Consider the following 21690-nt stretch of genomic DNA (forward strand, 5'->3'; position numbering starts at 1 on the left):
TGGTGCTAGTAGCAGCAGCAGTAGTAATATTTTTTATTATTATTATTATTATTATTATTATTATTTCACTACCCTTTTCTGAACACGTACCATATTCTAGATTCTGTTTAAGTGTATAATGTGGATTATCTCATATAATCCTTCCTAAACCCCCATGAGTAAGGTGTTATTATCTTTATTTATTATTGAGAAAACAAAAGCCGAGGTAGGTTAAATGGGTGGTGATCTGTGATTCATTATATCATTATGCAATATGTATGTTTGCATACGAACAGAAATTTTTATATTTTATGTTAGAATATGATAAAATCGTAGCACTGATGGTAAAAAATACAGAAAAGAAGTAGAACAAGTATTTTATTTTTATCCTAAATGGTATAACAGGTAGGTAGGTGGTGACTCACCTTCTGGAGAAAGTAAAATGTTGATTAAAGAAAACACGATGAAAGTCTCATGTTATTAAAAAAACAACATGATGTTGCTTCAGTTTTCAAGATGTAAAATGAAACGACATCTAACTTTATTAAAACTACAATCTAGAATATTGGTCATGTAATTATGGAATTAACCAATATACATGTGATGAACTGTTAAAATATTATTTTAAGAATAAGTGAAATATAATGCTTCTAAAATAAATAAATATATGCTATGCAAAGAAGAGAGATTTTGGTCTTTTTTTTTTATTATTATTACTTCTCTGTGCCATCAGTTGGAAAACTGATAATCATAAGCAGAAAAATAAATTTTAAAAAATTGTATTTATAGAAATAAAAAAGATATAATATGAAAACTGTACAATTCTAGGAGCTGTTTTAAAAATTATAAAATAATCATACATAAGTCATGAATAAATTCAGCTTACATATTTTTACAGCGAGTAGAGTGCCTTGCACACAGTAAGTTATAAATATTTGAGAATTGTTTCACTAACATAAGAATATAAATGTTTTATAATTCATTATTTTATTACATTTAGGTGATTTCTATAATATGAAACTGCATACAATATTTGCTTATACAGAAATGTAAAAATTTATACAATCAACACCATATATTTGTTAAATATTTATTGTATGCCAGACACTTTTCTACACTCTAACTCATAACAACCTCTCCCTTTCTCATCATTATGAAAGAACACTTCCCATTCTATAACTCTTACTCAAGATGATTAACAGGCCCTTTTAATTAACAGATGTGACAAGCTATGGTTTAGCTTGAAGATGTTTTGGTATCTCTTTTACACAAGCAATTCTTCTTTACCTAACCTATATTTTACCACCTGCTCCCTTTTTGCCTGTGTTTTTCACCATTAAAGGCATCATTATGGGTAGATGAGGACATCTGGACATAAACGCTTTCCATGAATACTTCCTCTCACCTAAGTAGAAATATCATCTTTCATTGCTAGGGATAGAGGGAAGGCATGGAATGAAAATGGCATGGAATTCTGGAATAATTAAATGATATTTAAATCTGTCTACTGATAAAGGGATCCCTCTTGGGGAAAGAAAAAGAAAGACAGAATGGGACACAGTCAAGATTTTAAGCTTGGCCTTTGTCATTTTTTTTTTTTTTATATCTTAGAGAGTAATTAGAGTTCTCTGTCTCCTTTGCTGGACAGAGTTTACCATTTAAGACACCATTCCTTAAAAGTCACTTTGGAAAAGTCACCAATTTCCTTGCCCCTTCTCTTTCTCACCTGTGGTAAACAGAATAATGGCCTCTCCAAGATGAAGATGCCTTAATCTAGGGAACCTGTGAATATGTACCTTACATGCTAAAAGGGACTTGCAGATGTGATTAAGGTTAAGAACACTGAGATGAACAATTTATCCCGGATATTCAAGGTGGGCCTGATCTAATCACACAGTCCTTAAAAGTGGAAGAGAATGGCAGAGACTGTGGCAAAGAAATGTGACACCAGAAGAAATACACCTGCCTTTATTGGATTTGAAGGTGGCTGGGAATGGCCCTCAGCTAAGAGCCAGCAAAGCAACTGAGGACCTTGGTCCTACAACCACAAAGAACTGAATCCTGCCAACAGCATTAATAAACAGAAAACATTCTTCCCTAGAGCTCCAGAAAAACAGCTTCCTGAGACCTTAATTTTTTGTGGTGAGACCTGTATTGAACTCATGACCCAGAGAGCCATCCTATCTAATAATAGACAAACATAGTACTTGACCATACCTTCACCACACCTCCCATTGGCTTATCAGTGTGATATGCAAATTAACTGCCAATTTGCATACTGCAGGCAGGGCGGGACAGCGCCATCCCGCCTTCCCTGCCGCCATCTGGGCCTGCTATCTGCGACCCAGGGCGGCGGGTGTCCATGTGCAACCCAACCCGGGGTGGCGCCCCAACCCCCGGATCGGCCCTGCCGTGTGCGCGACCCAGGGAGGCGGAGCAGGCACCAAGGGATCGGGCCTGCCATCTGCCACCCGGGGAGCAGGCCTAAGCCAGAAGGTGTCTATCTCCCGAGGGGACCCAGACTATGAGGGGGCACAAGTGGGGCTGAGGGGCACCCCCCCCACCTCCCCTGCCAGTGCACAAATTTTTGTGCACCGGGCCTCTAGTCTATATATCTATAAAAGTCTAAGCAACTGGAATGACTGGAATGACCAGAACAACTGGTTGCTATGATGCACACTGACCACCAGGGGGAAGATGCTCAATGCAGGAGTTGCCCCCTGGAGGTCAGTGCGCTCCCACAGCCAACCTCCCCTGGCCGGCCAACCTCCTGTGGTTCCTTCCCTTCACCCCCGGAAGGCCCTGTTCGCCTAATTAGGGCTGGCCACTGGGCTGGGACAAAGAACTGGGGGTGGGTGGTGTGGACGCAGCCCCTTTCCCAGGGGGTTGAGGGCCGGCTCCTCCTTGGGGATGACAGCCAATCTCCCATGCACTGTCCCTCCCCCGGCTTGCAGGCGCCCATCAGCCCGCCGCCCTTCCACTGCTGTGGCAGTGCAGCGCCAAGGGAAGGAGGAGGGGGGAGGCGGGAAGCCCGGGGGTGGCGGAGCCCCGACAATGGTGGCAGCAGCATCCTGCGTCCGTTCCTTCCACGCCCGGCCAGGCGACCATTGCCTCCTTTCTGGCCTGGCCCTGATCGGCCTGGCCCTGATCGACCCTGATCGCTGGCCAGACATAGGGACCCTACCCATGCACAAATGTCACGCACAAATTTTATCACCTCTAGTAAGGTGATAAATATGTGTTGTTTTAAGCAACATTTATGATAATTTGTTACAGCAGCAATAGAACCATCACCATTTTAATGCCATGTAACCATCATAACTTTTACATTCTTTAGTGTGGCCACTTGCCTTTCAAATTTAGACAAGTCATTTAAGTTAACTAAACTGGTTTCTACATGTATAATATGAACACAATAATAGCAGATACTTAATATATTTAATGAGAGGATTAAGTGAGATTATATATAACAAGAGCTTAGAATAATTCCTGTTATGTGAGCTCAATTCTTGTCCATTTTAATGTCTCAATATCCTATATAATAAAAGGCCAGCAACCATAATGATCAGAACAGCTGCTCAATCAGTTGTTATGCGATGCATTGACCACCCCTCGGTCCCCCCCTCACCCCTTTGGGCCTGCAGGCTCCGATCGCAGTATGGCGGACAGGGAACCACCGGGAACCCGGTGGGTGGTGGCAGGGCGGGACTGGGGACTGGTGAGCCAGGAGGAAGGTGACCCTCATCACAGGCTAGGGCTAGAGACCCTACCCAAGCACGATTTTATGTGCTGGGCTTTTAGTTATTAATAATATCTGTCTTCTTACCAGGCAGCTCTTAAACAGGAATAGTCCTCATTTACCCATCAATTTTGGACTAAATTTGTGTAATAGGGTTTGTCAAACCTTTCCCAAACATCCTATTACTCTTTCTTCCATGGTAGTAGGATTTCTAGCTGATGCCAAGTTACCCTAAATAAAACTATATTTTCCATCTCTCTTGTAGCTGAGTATGACCATGTTCCTAAGTCTTGGTGTAAACAAACAAACAAATAAATAAACAAATGTGTGTGTGTTTTTTAGCAGATTGCAGAAACCTTTCTTAAGAAATAGCTTGCATTGGTCCATTGCCCTCGCCCCCATCTTTTTTATCTCTTCCCACAGTATGCTGTATAGAATGTGTGAGACATCGTGCTGGAACCTGAGGGTAGGGGTCCCTCCCTAGGAATGGCAGAGGAGTGAGTTTGCCTATGTCACTGAGGAGTTCCTAAAGCAGAGCTCCCGTGAGTCTTGGACCACATCTTGTTTAAATCTCTCTTGTAATGGGGTTTTCTGTCACGGATAGACAACCTAGTCCTAACTGGTAAGTATCCTGCTACTTTTAACTAAGGATTTCTTTGTCTAGTCTCTCATTTTCCTCTCCTAAGCCAGGCCCCCCAAATTTTATTTGGTTTTATAAAATATAGTAATTGTCAACATTTATGTGAATTAAAATTTACGCTTAATTATCAGACAACACAGCTTTGATCATTCAAAAACAATTACAATATTGAAATTAATGTGGTAGGAACACCAACAGTTAGTAATGGGAGGAGTACTGGGGAAAAAAATAACTAAAACTTTTCCTTTTTTTTTTTTTTGTAAGAATCACAGTTCTCAGGAAAAGCTAATAAATATGCAAATACACCAGTGAGATTTTTACATGGGAACATTTAATCAGTTATTTCAATATTTGTTTGAAATACCCTCACCTGATATTTAGTACAGCTATTCGACTAAATGTTAAGGATGCAAGGATTCAAGTATGACTTTTGTCTTTAAAAATTAAAGAAAATAGATGAGTAAACAGAAAATCACAGTTTAATGCAATAATTGGTGAGCAAGTATGCAGAGCAGGATCCTAAACTAATCTAAGATGAAAGACAGGAAAGGCTCCCTTGAAAAAGTGAAACATGGGTTGAAGCCTAGAGAACAGCCAAGAATAACCAGGACCGCATGTTTAAAGAGGCACAGCGTGTGGAAGCATATTCCTTAAAGAGAGAGAGCCGCGTGTCCCCAAAACAGAGGGCTCAGGTAATGCACTGGAATGAAGTAGACTATTGGGGCATGAGCCCAGAAAGGTAAGAGTCATTCAGATTGCAGATGTATTTAATATTTTATCAAGGAACTAGATATTATATTTTACAATAAAATGTTGCACTGGATTTGTCAACAGTCTTTGGGTAAGCAGTAAAATGAGATGAAGTTTCGCTAGTTGAAAAGTTGATTGATAATTTAAAAAGAGAAATAATGGAAATCTAGAGGAGAGAATTAAGCAACCCTGAGGCATATTAATCAGCTATACTGAATTAATCAGATTTTTTATTTAGATGTGTGAACAAAGAAAAAAAGAATTTACAATGAAAAAAGCTTGAATTCAGAATTTTGAAGAACATATATTTTAATGACATGGCAGAAGAAGATGAGTACTGCGCAAAGACTGAGAAGGTAGGAGAAAATTCAGGAATCAGAAAATAATTTTTTTAAAAAGCCAGCGGAAGAGAACGTTTCAAAAAGCAGGAAGTAATCAGCAATGTCAAGTACCCCCTACCTATATTTTTTTAAAATTAATTTGTATTGTTTAAACTATATTTCATTATAGAATATAACATGTACTATTGAAATTTAAAACAGAATGCTTTTGTGAGCATAAAAGAAATAAAATAAATGCATTGTTCTATCCAAAAAATAATCCTTTTAACATTATGTAATATTTATTTTTATTTTTTCTCTGTTCATATTTGTGGGGTTTTTTTAGAAGCCAGAGTTTATTTCTATTTAAAACAATGCTCACAGGGGCTTAAAGGGTCCAAAAGCCCAAAGATATTTGGGTTTAATAAAAATTATAGTCTAGTGGTTGCTGTCGCTGCCTCCATTTCACAATAGATTTTCTGAGCCTCTGGGTGTTTCTAAGGTTTGATAATTCTTCTAAGCTGAAAGGTGAATCTGAATTTTGATGTGCTTCATAGAAAATGAACATTACAATAATAACAGCAAAAACCATTCAGAAACAGCCATTATCATTTCAAGAGAAAAATGTGAATGATTCCATAAGAAAGCTGCCACAGCAAGTCCCAGTAGCAAAATGATTAATCCAATCTAAAAAATCCAGATACAACTGTCCACATCCTCGGGAAACCATCCCTGCCATATTCTCACAACCAGCTCTGCTGGTTGGAGCTTGAGAAAGCGGGATCCTGATGAGTCTTATCTGGTATTAAAGGCAGCTCTTGGACAACGGAAACCGGCAAACCCGCTTTGAGACCAAATTGATATTTGTTTATTTTTAGATGGCTACTCAATGTGCCCGCCTAGAGTAATTAATTTTATATAAAATATTTCAACTAAATAAGTCATGTTGACAAGAGGACAAGTGCTGGGAATAATCGAGAAGTGCTATACCGGCGGGTGTGAGTGAGGCAAGAGGAGGGGAAATGAAGGTCAGCACCACGGATAGTTCCCCGGCTCCCAAGTCGGGGTGTCTTGTAACTGGAGATCACAGCCACGCTGCCTGGCTTGGGGATAGTAGCTTCTACTTTGTTTCTCTGATTTCTAACCTACTGATCTGCACTGTACTCCTGAGCTCTTTCTGAGTCGTTACTTGGTAAGACCTGGTAAGCCCAGGTGGCGCTGACTTCAGTTTATCCCTGAACTTCCGCCTCAGGTTCGCTCCCTCCGGTTTCTCTGAGTGTCGCAGACACTGTCAGTACTCCACCCAGATCTCCTTGGGTGCTTCTTGTCCTTTCTGTGAACTGTTTGCTACCTCCCATACTCCTTTGCCTCTAAGTCTTCTGGAGACTGCCTCTGGGCTGTGGGAACTAACTGCTTTGTCCTACATGAGCCCTGAAGGGCCAGGGTAACCCTGAGCCCATGATTATGGCTTATAGAGGAAGAGATCCCAGCTCCCCTGCTCCAATTTGGGATAAACTTTCAGATGTAATGTGCATTGTCTGGACTCAGACTGCACCTGGGATTTGACCTGAACTCGCACTCTTACTTAACTACTTATTTCCTATCTTACTTCCCACTGTCTCAATAGTTTCCTGGGCACACTTTCTTAATAAATCACTGGCAAACAAATCCTCACCTTAGGTGTGCTTTTTGCAAGAGACAGCTGCAGTCTATAAAAAAAATAACACTCTAGTCTCTGGCTGACGTCTCAGACCTGGCACTGAAGTTTGGCATTTGTCCTCAAACTCCAACTATTTGGCACAAAGAACTAGTGCCTAAAGTGGTCAGGCTAAATTAGGTGGCAAAAGGGTAGCTTCAGTGATGGAACAGTGACAATATGGAAAGACTCCTAATAATAGTGTTATCATGGAAGTCAAGGGCGTTTTCTGACACCTGCAGAGTTTATAGGGAGGAGTACTGAGTGGGTATTTTATGAGTCTAAACACAAACCATGGGCTTAAGTGTTGCATTAAATATATGAATAAAATATCTCAAATTTAATTATTTTACCACATTATAAAATGGACCTTCACTACTTCTTTAATGAATAAAGAGGAGAATAATGGACCTCCTAGAAAGGGATAGTAACCCCCACTAGAAAAGGTTGGCTCTGCTTCCTGCATTTACATTTGAAAAGGTGAGGAGAGAAACTCCCATCTATCCTGTCACTTCAACAGAAACCAAATCCCTGTGAGGATAATAGTGAAATTTTATCAGAACTATATGAAACAGCCAGTCACTCTGTTTTATGATAACATTAGAGAAAATAATATACAAGTATAAATATGATTTAATATAATATAAATATAGTTTATATTTATTTATAAAGCAGTATAATGACAACAAAATATTTTCTATCCACTGCCCACTAATGCCTAATAATTTCTCACATATTCCATATACATTGCTTATTCTTATCTATTAGTATTTTTATTTATTATGCAACAAATGTTAACTGAACACCCACTATTAGCTAGGTACTATTTTTTATGTTTGGACATCTTTAGTTACTCAACATATCTAAACCTATGTATTATAGTTTATCTGATAATATCATCCACCTAAAATAATCTTTGAAATAGGTCTGGTATAAATAATAGGCATAGATAATACTTCACATTTTCAAGATAATTTCCAATGTATAAAGTTGTTTAGCTTATTAACTTGTGGATCCTCCAACACTTGTATGGAATGGAAGGCATGGACGATTATTCCCGCTTGAAATATGAGGAAACAAGAGTCAAAGAGGTGAGCTAATCTACACAAGAATTCAGGGCTTTGTCTCTTAAATCAAAACTCTGTCCATAGATTTTCTATAATAATAAAAGCATAATATGCAAATAGACTGAAAGGCTGAACAGCAGAACGACCTTCTGGACAACCACACTATGACACACACTGGTACCAGGCCAGCCAAGGCGTGTGCAATGCGATCTGTCAGGGGGCCCCCGCCATCGCCCCATGATTGTCCCACAGAGGTAGGCCCGCCCACCCACTGCAGCCCACTGGTTGGTGGCCCGGGCCTCCCTCTTTGGGGCGATTGATCATGGAGCCCCTGTAGATCACCCCAAAGAGGGAGGCCCAGGCTACCTGGCTGGTGGCACTGTGGGCTGTGGCAAGTGGGCGGGGTCTCCCTATTCAGGGCAATTGATGATGGGCTCCTGGACTGTGAGAGGGTGCAGGCTGAGCTGAGGGACCCCCATTCCCCCCCCACACACACACACAGTGCATGAATTTTGTGCACCAGGCCTCTAAATCTATCTATAATAAGAAGAAAGTTACTATACGTAAATCAGGAAGTTCCAAAGTGGGTTCTTAAATATACAATTTTAAATCATGCGAGTCACTGATCCTCTTCACTGATATACCTAGGTTATAGTAAACAACATTCTATGAATCCTTAGGTACAAATATGAGCCATATTTTTTTAAAAATTAAATATTCAGAGCCTTTTAGTACAAAAAGATATTGGGCTTTTGGTTAGTGTTATGCAACATTAAAACAAAAGAGTAAATTCCTATTCTTTGATGATCAATTTTATTTCTCTGACACTTAAGATGCCTGCTAACCTTCTGAGAGTTATAATCTAAACTGAGGTTGACCTCATGTGCCTGTCTTTATTCTCTCTGAATTATATTCTTCTATGCTCAGTTAATTTAATCTTTTATTACTCCCAATGGGTTTTATTTTCTCCATTGTGAGAATTGCTGACATCCTGGAGACATCAACATTATTCTTCTAATAATCATTCAATGTGGATAAAAGTGCATTCCACTTAAAGTGAGAACAAAAACTGGTCAAAAATTTAAAAATAATTGTTTTTCACATATTTCCTCTTGATTGTGCATATTACACTGAATAATTATTTAATTGAAAAGACTATTTGACTTTACTTTTAATTTATATGTTCATATTTGAAGAATCACTTCTCCAAAGGACATTAGAAACCCAAGAAGTTAAAGGTAGCAAACATTACTGTATATTGGGGTAGATTTCTCCTACTTATATATAGACAAGAACAGAGGAAATGTGCATATTATCAATTAGCAAAATATTCTGCAATGTATCAGAGGACAAATTGGGAGAGCTAAACATTGCAACAGACTCCTTATGCTAGATCAGAAGAAAACAATAGAAATAGCAACTGTATTATTATTTCCCCGCCTCAATATTTCTTGGTGACAAGTAATAAAAAAACTATTTTGGCTGACTTTAGAAAAATATGCACGTATATAACGATATGGGGTAGTTCATAGAAATAAGAAAAAGCTAAAAATCCAAGATTGAAGAAAGAACAGGAGCCCAGTGAGACTTTGGAAGCGAGGTAATAAGAAAACAACAACAACAACACAAAAGTGAACAACGTAAGAAACATAGATGTAATTAACAATATTGTCTCTGAAAGTTACACTATGGTGTTGGGCAAATTATCTACCAGAATCTGTTTCTTTATCTGAATAATAATGGTACCTACAATATAGGGGTGTTGTTAAGCTTAAATTAAATGTTATATATAAGGGTTTAAAACAATGCCTATTATATAGTAGACATTTAATATAGATTAACTATTGCTATTAAATATTATTCTTGTGCCTTCTTTAACTTTTATTTATTGACTTTGAGAGAGAGAGAGAGAGAGAGAGAGAGAGAGAGAGAGAGAGAGAGAGACTTGCTACTCCACTTACGCATGCATTCATTGGTTGCTTCTGGTATGTGCCCTGACTGGAGATGGAACCCAAAACCTTGGTGTGTCAGTATGATGCTCTAACCAACCATGGGATATTTCCTTATTTGAAATTTGAGTGCGGATTTTAGAAAGTCCCTATTATAAACTCTTAGATTCTGTGATACCATGTTTTCTATTTTCTTCCTCCAGCACTAAATATGGTGTTTATCTATACCGTTATTGCTTCTGCTAGTATATTAATTTGTTATTTTCAAATTAAAACACCTGCATAAAAATCCTCCAAATGAATTCCGTGTATTTTAAATAACTAATGTAGATTATATTTCCTGACCAGACCTTGATTGATACATCCTTTGGTATCAAGAAGAGCCCAATAAATAGATTCTCAGAGATAGGATTTAGGAGAGTGCTTTGCTTATTTTTTGGTCTTGACATGGAGCTCCTGGTCTGTAGAAAATGGCATAAAAATGATTTAATTCATTACTTGTGATTAGAATGAAACAGTTATTGAACACAGGCTTGAGGGGGCAAGACAACTGTTGCTGCATTTGATGACCGTCATACCCAAAACTATTAGGATTATGGAAGGAGATGACTATTGATGGCTTTACTGGAATCAGAAAAAATTCAATTACAGTTTAAGTCATGGTCAGAGAACAAGAGACCTTCTACGGTGACAATGTAGCACTGAGCAGATAGGGCTGAAACTTATTCCCATAATTTAATTACACACATTGCATAATTATAGTGTATGATTAACTTATAGATTCACAATTTCTCATGTGAAAATTAGGGCGATAATTGAGAAGGAGAGTGATCCTGAAATCTGAAATAGAGACATCTGGATGCCTCAGAATAAAGCTGAGAATCTTAAAACCCCAAGTCTTCCAGAATTGCCTGTCGATTCCCATCTCTTTCCATGAAGCCCCTACAGAAACTTCATTTCAGGCAATTCCCTTGCAATGGGGCATTTCTTCTCCTCAAGAGTCACCATCATCACCTTATATTATCTAAAGAGCAGTCAAACTATTCAATATTTTCCCTGTACAATATGATAGCCACCAGCAACATGTGGCTATAGATAAGGCAGGGGACTTATCTGAATTGAGATGCTACTTAAGTGTTAAACACACTTTGGATTTCAAAGATTTAGAATGAAAAAAAAAAAGATGGTAAATTACCGTATTAATAATTTTATGCTAATTACATGTTGAAATTATAATATTGGGATTAAATTAAATAGAATACTAAAATTAATTTCATCTTTTAAAAAACAACTACTAGAAAAATGTAAAATTAAGTATGTGTCTTACATTATATTTCTACCGGACAGTGCTGGTCTAAAGAGCCTTCAAATACTTTTACACATATAGATCAAATATTTTTGAAAACTACTTTCTTACACAATTTTAAACAGGCATCTATTTTTTTTAAATTCCTAGTGTGAGTAGATGCAAATAATTCAATTTCTACTATACTCTAATTTTACAAATACCTTAAATATTAGTTCCCTTAAAATCTTGCATCATTAGTTTATTTGACTTCTATAAAATATCTATATGTTAAAAATGAATAAACTATAAAATCAATCAGACAAATCAGAAATTATTTCTGTTCTAAAAGCCAAACTTTGTGTTTCAATTCAATTGGTATATAACATACTTCTATGTATTGTGAATTCTAGTTCTAGGATAGAAAGAGATAAACAGAAGGATAGATAGATTAAAAATAGATGTATAGTTGGATGGATGATAGATGATAGATAGTTAGATAGATAGATAGATAGATAGATAGATAGATAGATAGATGATAGATAGATAGGTACTTATATGCATAGATGCATACATAAAGATATGGGGCATTTAATAAGTTTGTTGTTTGGCTAAAATAAGATTGTCTACTTCAAATATATCTTAGTGAATCTATGTTTGGATTTGTTCTCAAGGAATCTTACTTAGGAGCTGTGATTTTGAATTTCTTACTCTGAATGTCCAGAGTTTTATTTACACTCAGGTAAAGTAGGATATTAATATTTTAGCTGGAAGAGCAATGTATGCCTTTCTTTTGACACTGCACAAGATAGTCATAAAAGGGAGAGTGATAAAAGAAAGCAAACAGATAGAAGAGGGTCATCAGGCAGGACAGTGGTAGAAAGTGGAATATCTTAAAATGGTGCCCAGGCTACTCAGGTACACCTTGAGATTAAAGACAAATGCACTAGACCAGTCGTCGGCAAACTCATTAGTCAACAGAGCCAAATATCAACAGTACAATGATTGAAATTTCTTCTGAGAGCCAAATTTTTAAACTTAAACTATATAGGTAGGTGCATTGTTATTAACTTAATTAGGGTACTTCTAAGGCTTAGGAAGAGCCACACTCAAGGGGCCAAAGAGCCGCATGTGGCTCGCGAGCTGCAGTTTGCCAACCATGGCACTAGACCACCTCTAATACTGAGGAAAATCATCTTTATAAAAATTAAGAAACTGTTCAAGACAGAAAATTATTTCACACAGAGCTGATGATAAATGCATATCGTAATGCAAGGAGAATAATTAATTCAATGATCAGATAATTTAAAATATCAACTTTAATATTTTAATTTGCTGTTATGAAGAAATCCTCAATTATACCCATTACTGAAATGCTATAATTAAAGAAAATATTCCCTTACAAAAGCTTGTGAAAGGGATATAAAGCAACCTTAAAATTACGTATTACTTTAAGATTGTAATGCTCAGTCATTACACTTTATTTTAGTAAGTTTAATGGCAATGTTGATAGAATGATCAGTAAAAATGGCTATAATTTAATGTCTAATACTTTTAGTATAAGACACAGCTTTCTACAAATTATTCCGCCACATAATCAAATGTGGAAGAAAACAATAATGTAGTGTTTTTCTAAATTAATATGTTAGTCTCATCTCACAAATAACTGATAACCACTGCCATTTACAGTGATCCTTCTCTGAACCAGACATTTCACACTTCCTTATCTAATCAGTAAAACAACTTTATGATATGGTGTTATTTTATCTACAGGATTAAAAAACACATAAAACTGTGTTTCAGAGCACTCCAGGAAAAGACCTGCCTAAAGTTGTATAATTAGCCAAGAGGGAAAGCCCAGATAGAAAACCAGTTCCATCCAGTTTCATTCAGTTTCAAATCTCAGAGTTTTTTCACCTCCCATATATTTGTTTTGGACATTTAGAATACAATGATTACTTTTCAAGTTACCAAACATAATGAAAAATATGAGCAATAATGTTTTGAGGAAATTATAGCTATTGAGGAATCAAGAAGGCTGGTTAATTAGGAGAGCTGTGTTGTCTATAGTTCATGTCATTAATTGCCTTCCAAAACAAGTTTCTACTGTGATAATCCCTGGAAGCATAACTATAAAAAGTATTTTTCAAACTGTGTGTTGTAACTTCTTAGTGCACTGTGATACTGATTTAGTGAAGCATGAACAATATTTTAAAAATACATTATAATAAATTAGAAAAATAAAAAAGTACACTTTTGTAGTAAGATAAAATATAATTTTGTGACACTGTGTGTGCGTGTGTGTGTGTGTGTGTGTGTGTGTATGATCTGGGACACAATAGCACAATGTAAAATATAATTCTAACTGTGTGTCAGGATTAAAAATGCTTGAAAACCAATTTTTATACATTATATGAACATAGAGGTAAAGCAACAGATTAAAAATTAATGTCCTCAGTCAGCTATTTGAAAAAAGTATAAAGAGGTGAAAGTAATATGTCCTCCTTAGAAAATAAATTGGAATTTTTTTTTTTTTCTTTTAGGGAGAAAAAGAAGAGATGAAAGTTTGGTAGATTAGGTAAGATAAACAAGAGGAAATGTGACAACCTCTGTGAAACTTCAGGTAACTCAGTAATGAGAATAAATTAAATTTAGCAGAGGAGATATCTTATAGAATAGAACATAATTGCCAAGTTTTGATGAAAATTACAGGTAATTACCATGACACAAAAAGATTTTATATCTCCATGCAAGATTAATTCAAAGTGTTTGTTCTGTATTTTACAATGAACTCACTCTATGCTTGTCTTCGTGTAAGTTATTTACATCTTAGAGTGAGCTATATCCTCATAAATAGGATAAGCTGTGTATCTTATAAAGTACACAGCTCTGCCCTAACTGGTTTGGCTCAGTGGATAGACCATCGGCCTGCGGACTGAAGGGTCCCAGGTTCGATTCCAGCCAAGGGCATGTACCTTGGTTGCGGGCACTTCCCCAGTAGGGGGTGTGCAGGAGGCACCTGATGGATGTTTCTCTCTCATCGATGTTTCTAACTCTCTATCCCTCTCCCTTCCTCTCTGTAAAATATCAATAAAATATATTTTAAAAAAATAAAATACACAGCTCTGACATTTACTGTTTGAGATCTTAGGCAAGTTATTTAGCCTCTCTGTTAAATGTAGAAATAAAACTACCTTTGGGGGGGGGTTGTTATGAAGATTAAATAATTTATGAAGAGTGCTGCAAATTTTACCTGACATGTTAATAAGTGTTCATTAAACCTGAGTTTATTTTTCAAGTACTTCATGATTTTTTATTTTCTCAACAAGCCATAATTTGCAGTTTAAAGGTAATCGATAAATAGACATTTGTTGAATTGAACTGAACTGATGACACAGGCTGGGGGGGTTAAAATTATTTCCTCTATATTTTTACAAGGAAAAGCAGGATAGAGCAGGAGAGGAAAATTAGCTAATTTTTCAGCCTCCCTTGCACTCATTCAGCATTATAATTTTGTTCAAAGTGTTGTAGCACATACATGTCTGGATGTATTAGTCACTTTTAGTGAAACAGAAAGACAACCCAACCTTTTCAGATGTTATAATATGAACTTCTATTAGCGCAGAGCACATTAAAATCAAGAATTTATAATAAAAAATAGCTGCATGGCATAGAGAAACACTGAAAGTCAGCTACGTTGAAAACATCATATCCCTGAATAATATGTCAAGCCAAAAAGATATGAAGTGAAAAGCCGTTATTCATGGCTTCTTTTTTTAAAAAGGAAATATATACTTAAAACCTTCCAAAACATGTCTCAGAACACATTCATTTATAATGTTAATGTGTTGTCAATTATATGTTAGTAACTGGGAGTAGAATTGTAATATTTTCAATTTATTTTTTCCAAATTTTTCAGATAAGTTTATGTTCCATAGAACAGATACGTAGAAAATACTGCAGAGATCATACTTTAGACATGAATTTTCTTTGCTGCACTTTCCTCACGAGCTTTGTCTTTGGCTCTGTGATTATGCTTTTCTCCCACGGGTGACGTTCTTACCTTATTTGTATTCACCGCTGTGATGACCCAGACGCACTGTGCATTGCTGTCATACTGGAAGGGAAAGTTGGGAGACGTAAAGGTTCCGCTTGGTCCCTGAAGATTAGAGCCACATGTCTTCACTGGAAGAGAAATTGCATTTTAAAAGATGAGCATATACCATGTGCAAAACCAGAGCGATGAAATAACGTGCAAATGGATTTTAAATGCAAAATTGCACAATTATAACTGTGCTGATATATATATGACTGCTGGGTAATATTCACTTATCAAAATGAGAGTGTTTTTTACACTCTGCAGTTCACAAGCTCATTATTTTCAACAATGGAAAATTAGTGATGAGCAAGGGTGAGGCATGATGAAGTGTCTTCTGACTGCAAATAGGTTAGTTTAGTTAGAGAAAGGTATAGGTATTTATCCAATATTATATTAACAAAAATCTACAGAGAAAGAAGCAAAGCCTTGGATTGATTAAGCAAGCTAAGGGTAGAGTTTTCAGTTATATTTATTAAGTACCCTAGGACACATAATAGCAAAATTGAGGCATCAATATTAAACTACTCTTTCTGTTCTTATATATAACTGTGAATTAGACCACTCAGGCTGCACAAAGAGTTAGCACAATGAAATAATTCAAAGTCCCACAAAGTTAAATGTTATAATATTTCCTCTAACCCTTCTTTCTTCTACTTAACAAAAGAGCTTGTCACCACACTGCATCTGTCTTAACTTCCATCTTTTTCTTTAACTTGAAGTGTATATCTTGTGGTGATTTAATGATTGCTTTTCATTTTATCTTGTTTGTGTCTGATTTATAAATTTTAAACAATAAAGCTATGCCATTTTGTAATGAGAAAATAAATATCTTTTTCTCCAACATTTAACTACCAATCTTTAATTTCCTATTCTCTGCCTAATTTCTTTATATTCTTGTATGCTTACTATTTCATTTTCTTCTCTTCCATTCACTCTTTTTTTTGTTTTGTTTTTTGGTTTTTAAGTCACATGATATAAATAGTCCCATCTTGGCTGATTTTAAGCTAACAAAGGCTTATCAAGACTTCACCAATTTCTGAATATTTCACAATTGCCTCTTTTTACCAGCTCTATTAACCAATTAAAATGTGATTTTGTGTAAGTTAAAGGTGCACAACATCATTTGATAAATGTATATTGCAAAATAATAACGTCAGTTAACAGAATCACTTCAGATAATTACTATTTGTGTATGTGCTTGTGTGGTAGAATATTTGAGATCTCTACACTTTCTTAGCAATATGTTAATACAATATTATTAACTATAGTCACCATACTGTACATTAGATCACCAGAAGTTATTCATCTTATAACTGGAAATATATTTCCTTTAAACAAAATCTCCCCATTCCACCTAACACCCTCAGCTCCACCTCTGGCAATTTATACTCTATTTCTATGATTTTTTCTTTTTTAGGTTTGACATATAAGTGAGATCACTATAACATTTTATACATTATCCATGTTCACTACTCCACTTTCTTCCCTCTATTTTACTTTTGAAAGCATTTTAGTCTGATTTCTCCCATTCCAGTGTTGAAATTGCATTCTCAGTGCTAACAAAGATCACCTAATTGCTAAACCTAATAATATCTCTTCATCTTTTCCACATACTTAATCTCCAGCAGTAATGGAAAGTAATGATAAACTTTGTTTGGAATTGCCTTCCTTCCCTCACACAGAGTTCCCTGAACTCTCGTAATTTTTTGCCCCATTTGTTAACATTAGTTATGCTCCATACCCTGTGTCCTAGTTCTATTTTTTTTATCTGACCCTGAAATAGCATAATTATAAATTGACTTAATGGCCAATTTTCTCTTTCTTTAATGATCTTTCCAAATAGTGCATCCAATTCACTTCTACAATGGTCACTTCTGTATTGATAGCTTTCAAACCTGCATCAACAATTTTGCCATCTCTCTTGATTTATAGAGTAACTAGAGGCCCGGCGCATGAAATTTGTGCACTTAGGGGGGTCCCTCAGCCCAGCCCGTGCCCTCTCATAGTCCAGGATCCCTCAGGGGATGTCCGACTGATGGCTTAGGCTTGCTCCCTAAGTCAGTTGGACATCCTTAGCACTGTCTCTCCTACCACCACTGCTGTGCTCGCCAGCCTTGAGCCTGACTTCTGGCTGAGCGGCCCTCCCCCTGTGGGAGCACACTGACCACCAGGGCGCAGCTCCTGCATTGAGCGGCTGCCCACCGGTGGTCAGTGCGTGCCATAGCAACCAGTTGTTCCACCATTTGGTTGATTTGCATATTAGCCTTTTATTATATAGGGTTTTCTGTTTGCTGGATATTCCATGAAATGTTTTAAAGATGTTTGTTTTTTTAAATATATTTTTATTGATTTTTAGAGAGGAAGGGAGAGGGAGAGAGAGATAGAAACATCAATGATGAGAGAGAATCATTGACTGGCTGCCTCCTGCACGCCCCACACAGGAGATCGAGCCCACAACCCAGGCATGTGCCCCTGACCGGAATCAAACCTAGGACCCTTCAGTCTGCAGGCCAACACTCTATCCACTGAGCCAGACCAGCTAGGGCTTAAAGATATTTTTAATTAAACCTTTCTTATCTAACCCCTCTCCACACATAAGTACTCGCAAAGACCTATGCACTCCTCTTCTAAACATCTTGTTTTTCTTCTTCCCCTCTCAATACCCACTGCTTCATATCATCTTTTTCCAGGACTAGAAATAGCTACTTAAATCCTTCTTATACTCCAGTTGCTCTCTCTGTTTCATCTTCACTAGTGTTACTAATTTCTCTTTCTAAAATACAGATTTGATTATTTTACTAAATTAAAACTGGCTTATATAGAACATAAAATGATTCCTGTGAGGACCTAGATTGCTTTTCCAATACAATTTCCTGCCATTTTATACAACCATATGTGCAACTTCTGCCAGAAAAGAATTCTTGCTCTTTCTTAAATGTACCATACCCTTTACAATTTTCTACTTCTGCTATGATGGTCTCAAAGTCTAAAATTATATTACTTCTTACATTTGCCTGCAGAAATCATATTCATTTAAACAAAGCCATGCTGATGTGCCACTTTTTCTACAGGAAGTGTCCCCATTTCTTCCATTCAGGGTTCTGCAATGGATAATAGTACCCACAGCACATTATTTGAATAGGTGTGTAGGTGCTAGTGACCTAATAGAAAATGTAGTTATACATATTTTAAGAACTTATAGCAACACAAAATTACAGCAATCCAATGATTAGTTTGAAGTTAGTAGAATGAGCTTTCTGATGGGACACAGACCTTCTTTGAGTGGCACTTACTACTTAGTAATTCTATGGCATGCTGCGTTTTCTAAAATGCAATATACACTCACAGTCTACTGTGGACAAGGCCTTGCTTGTCATCTTTGTTCATTAACTCCTGAGGTGGCTTTCATGCAAGAATGTTTACTATGGGAATACCCAAGTTCCTTGACACAGCTCTTAAATAGACGGTAAAATAAGTGTTCTCTGCATGCTGATAAGGAATCCTTATCAATATGTTTCAGAATGAGAAATTTTCCCTTTTGAAAATGATTTTCTTTCATATAAAAATAAAGAAAAAAAGTCCTCATAACATGACAGGTAAAAATCACCTGTGAATATGTTATTCTTCCTGTTCGTTCCAGTCATCCAAACCAGAGAGTAACGCCTCAAAAAGTTAGGTTTTATTTTTACAGACATTTTCCTTTTTTAGGTGTATGTGCTTTTACACACATCTTGCTTTGCTGTTGTTTAAATAAGTTTTTATTGATTTTAGAGAGAGGGAGGGAGAGGGAGAAAGAAAGAGAAATATCACCTGGTTGCTTCCTGGATGCCCCCTACTGGAGATCAAGCCAGCAACCTGGGCATGAGTAGGTATCAAACCAGCAACCTCCTGGTGCATGGGAGGATGCTCAACCAATTGAGCCACACTGTCTGAACTTGTTATTTTTTTTGTGTCTGTGGTTTTGGGTGTTTTTTTACATGTTTGTGTGTTTTAAGAAATTGAGCTAATGCCATAATATTCCTCAGAAATTATATTTTGTTTGCTTTTTTGTTTTTACCTATCATTATGACTATTCCAAATTAGCATATGTAAACGCATTTAATATATTGCAACAGCACAAACAAGCAATAGCTGATGTAAGTATTGCAAATTTTGGAGAGCCTTCCACTATGAGAATAATATATGATGATTAGAGTGTTTCCATAATTCTGGGTTGAGCAATAAAAAGTTATGTTTTGTCCAATGAGGCATTTACTATCTCAGAAAAATAGCCTTATTGTTATTAAAATTATTTCATGACATATAAAACATGGAAAATGATGGATCCAGCCTGGCTGGCATGGATCCATGGTTGAGCATCCACCTATGAATGAAGAGGTCATGGTTCTATTCTGGGTCAGGGCACATGCCCAGGTTCTGGGCGCAAGTCCCAGAGAGGGGTGTGCAGGAGGCAGCCGATCAATGATTCTCTCTCATCATTGATGTTTCTATCTCTCTCTCCCTCTCCTTTCCTCTATGAAGTCAATAAAAATATTTTTTAAATAATGGATCCGCTATAAAATCACTTTGAATTCAGTTGTATTTATAATTTTTCTTTTTCTTTTTTCACCTGTGAGTTGGGAAACATTGTGATCTTCCCCTTAGCAAAAGTATTCCTATTTCTATCTTCCAATATCCACAGTTACTTTATTGCTCATTAGACAGGGACTAGGATTTAAAAAAGTAATAGTGTTAAATTTCCTCTGAGAAAAACTAGCCATTGGCCGTAGAATAAACCATATTTCTTCAGTTACACAAGAGGTGGTGGACAAAGCAGGTGACACTAATTTTAACTAAGTAGGGTTTCTATTTCTTCTAGAATATCTAACTTGTACCTTGAAATTAGATAGTTTAATAAGTTATAAGTATGTAATAATAAATAAGCATGAACAGCACAGATTTTATAAAGTGCGTCAAGTGAGAGTGGCTCATATCTCGGGAAATATCCCAATAAGAGACCTAGTTGTTCAATGGTTTCCAATGGGGCCTTGTAAGGCAGGACAGAGAATATTGTTAAGGACAAATATGAAATTACCAGGAGTAGATAAATGCTGGTCCCTGAGGATGGACAACTTCTATTAGTCCTTGGAAATTGAATACGGAAAGACATGGCGTGGCTACTTTCTAGACGTAAAAGGGAATTATCCCTGGTCTCATAGAGATGAGCTAGTGCAGGTGCTACCCACTATTTCTTCCCAATCCTTCTTTGTCCATGCACCAATTCCTTACCATCTACACTTTGCAACATGCTTGTGTTTTCATCATGACATTCAATTGAAGCACAATGTGGAATTTTGGGGGATGACTTTTAATTACTTATTTTCTTTCCAGGAGGCAAAAGAATGTCTTCTGGGACTGAGTGAAGCCCAAGAGGGAAAAGGAAGAGAGACTGGTAACAGTGTTCCCAGTGACTTAATTATAATTTTAAAAATGTAAATTTATTTTGTATTCCAGGCTAGCACATTATCTATTATAAATATTAAAGTTGGTTGTTTAAGAGAATCAGAATTATTATAGTTTGTAAATTTCAATAAGAATCTAGAATTTAAAACACTATGTCTATGATATAAACTAATATTAAGATTTTTATCATATATTTTATAGCATATATTATTATATAAGCTGACATAAACTACTATCATAGCAATATCTGATTAATGCCAAATTAATGGCAAAGAAAAATTAATATTTTATTGTTTATTGATCAAATATGTTCTACACTTAAAAACTATGACCTAATAGTTAAGAATTTTTATTCAGTGAAATATTAAGTCAAATTGTTCACTGGGGAAAAAAAATCAATGTTTATATTCAATGTATATTTTTCTAATAAAGTCTACCTACTCAATATTAGATAATATACATTTAAATCATTTATAAAAGTTAAATGCTGTGAACTTTTATTCTGCAAATTTACATATTTCACAAACATTAAATGAGTGCAAATTCTCTTTGAAACACTATGCTGGATATTGGAAATGGCAAGGTAAAATATTGTTAGGGACAAATATGAAATGACCAGAAATAGATAAATATTGGTTCCTGATGATGGACATCATAGTCTAGCAAAAAAGAGAAATACTAAACTAGTAGATAGAGTTGGATTTATAAGAGGCTAGGAGAGTAA

At 36.3% G+C, this 21690-nt stretch overlaps 1 protein-coding gene across 2 annotated transcripts in view; it reads right to left on the minus strand.

Moving 5' to 3' along the window:
• The window catches only part of CSMD3 (CUB and Sushi multiple domains 3), an 879736-nt gene that overhangs the window by 447879 nt on the left and 410167 nt on the right, over positions 1-21690 (minus strand). For both annotated transcript variants that reach the window (XM_081111575.1, XM_081111574.1), the window contains one exon: positions 15489-15610. In XM_081111575.1, coding sequence (XP_080967701.1) covers positions 15489-15610 — 122 coding nt within the window. The remainder of the gene's footprint in view (positions 1-15488; positions 15611-21690) is intronic.

Source organism: Myotis nattereri (assembly GCF_964212035.1).
Source record: "Myotis nattereri genome assembly, chromosome: 17".
In the NCBI taxonomy this organism is placed as follows: domain Eukaryota; kingdom Metazoa; phylum Chordata; class Mammalia; order Chiroptera; family Vespertilionidae; genus Myotis; species Myotis nattereri.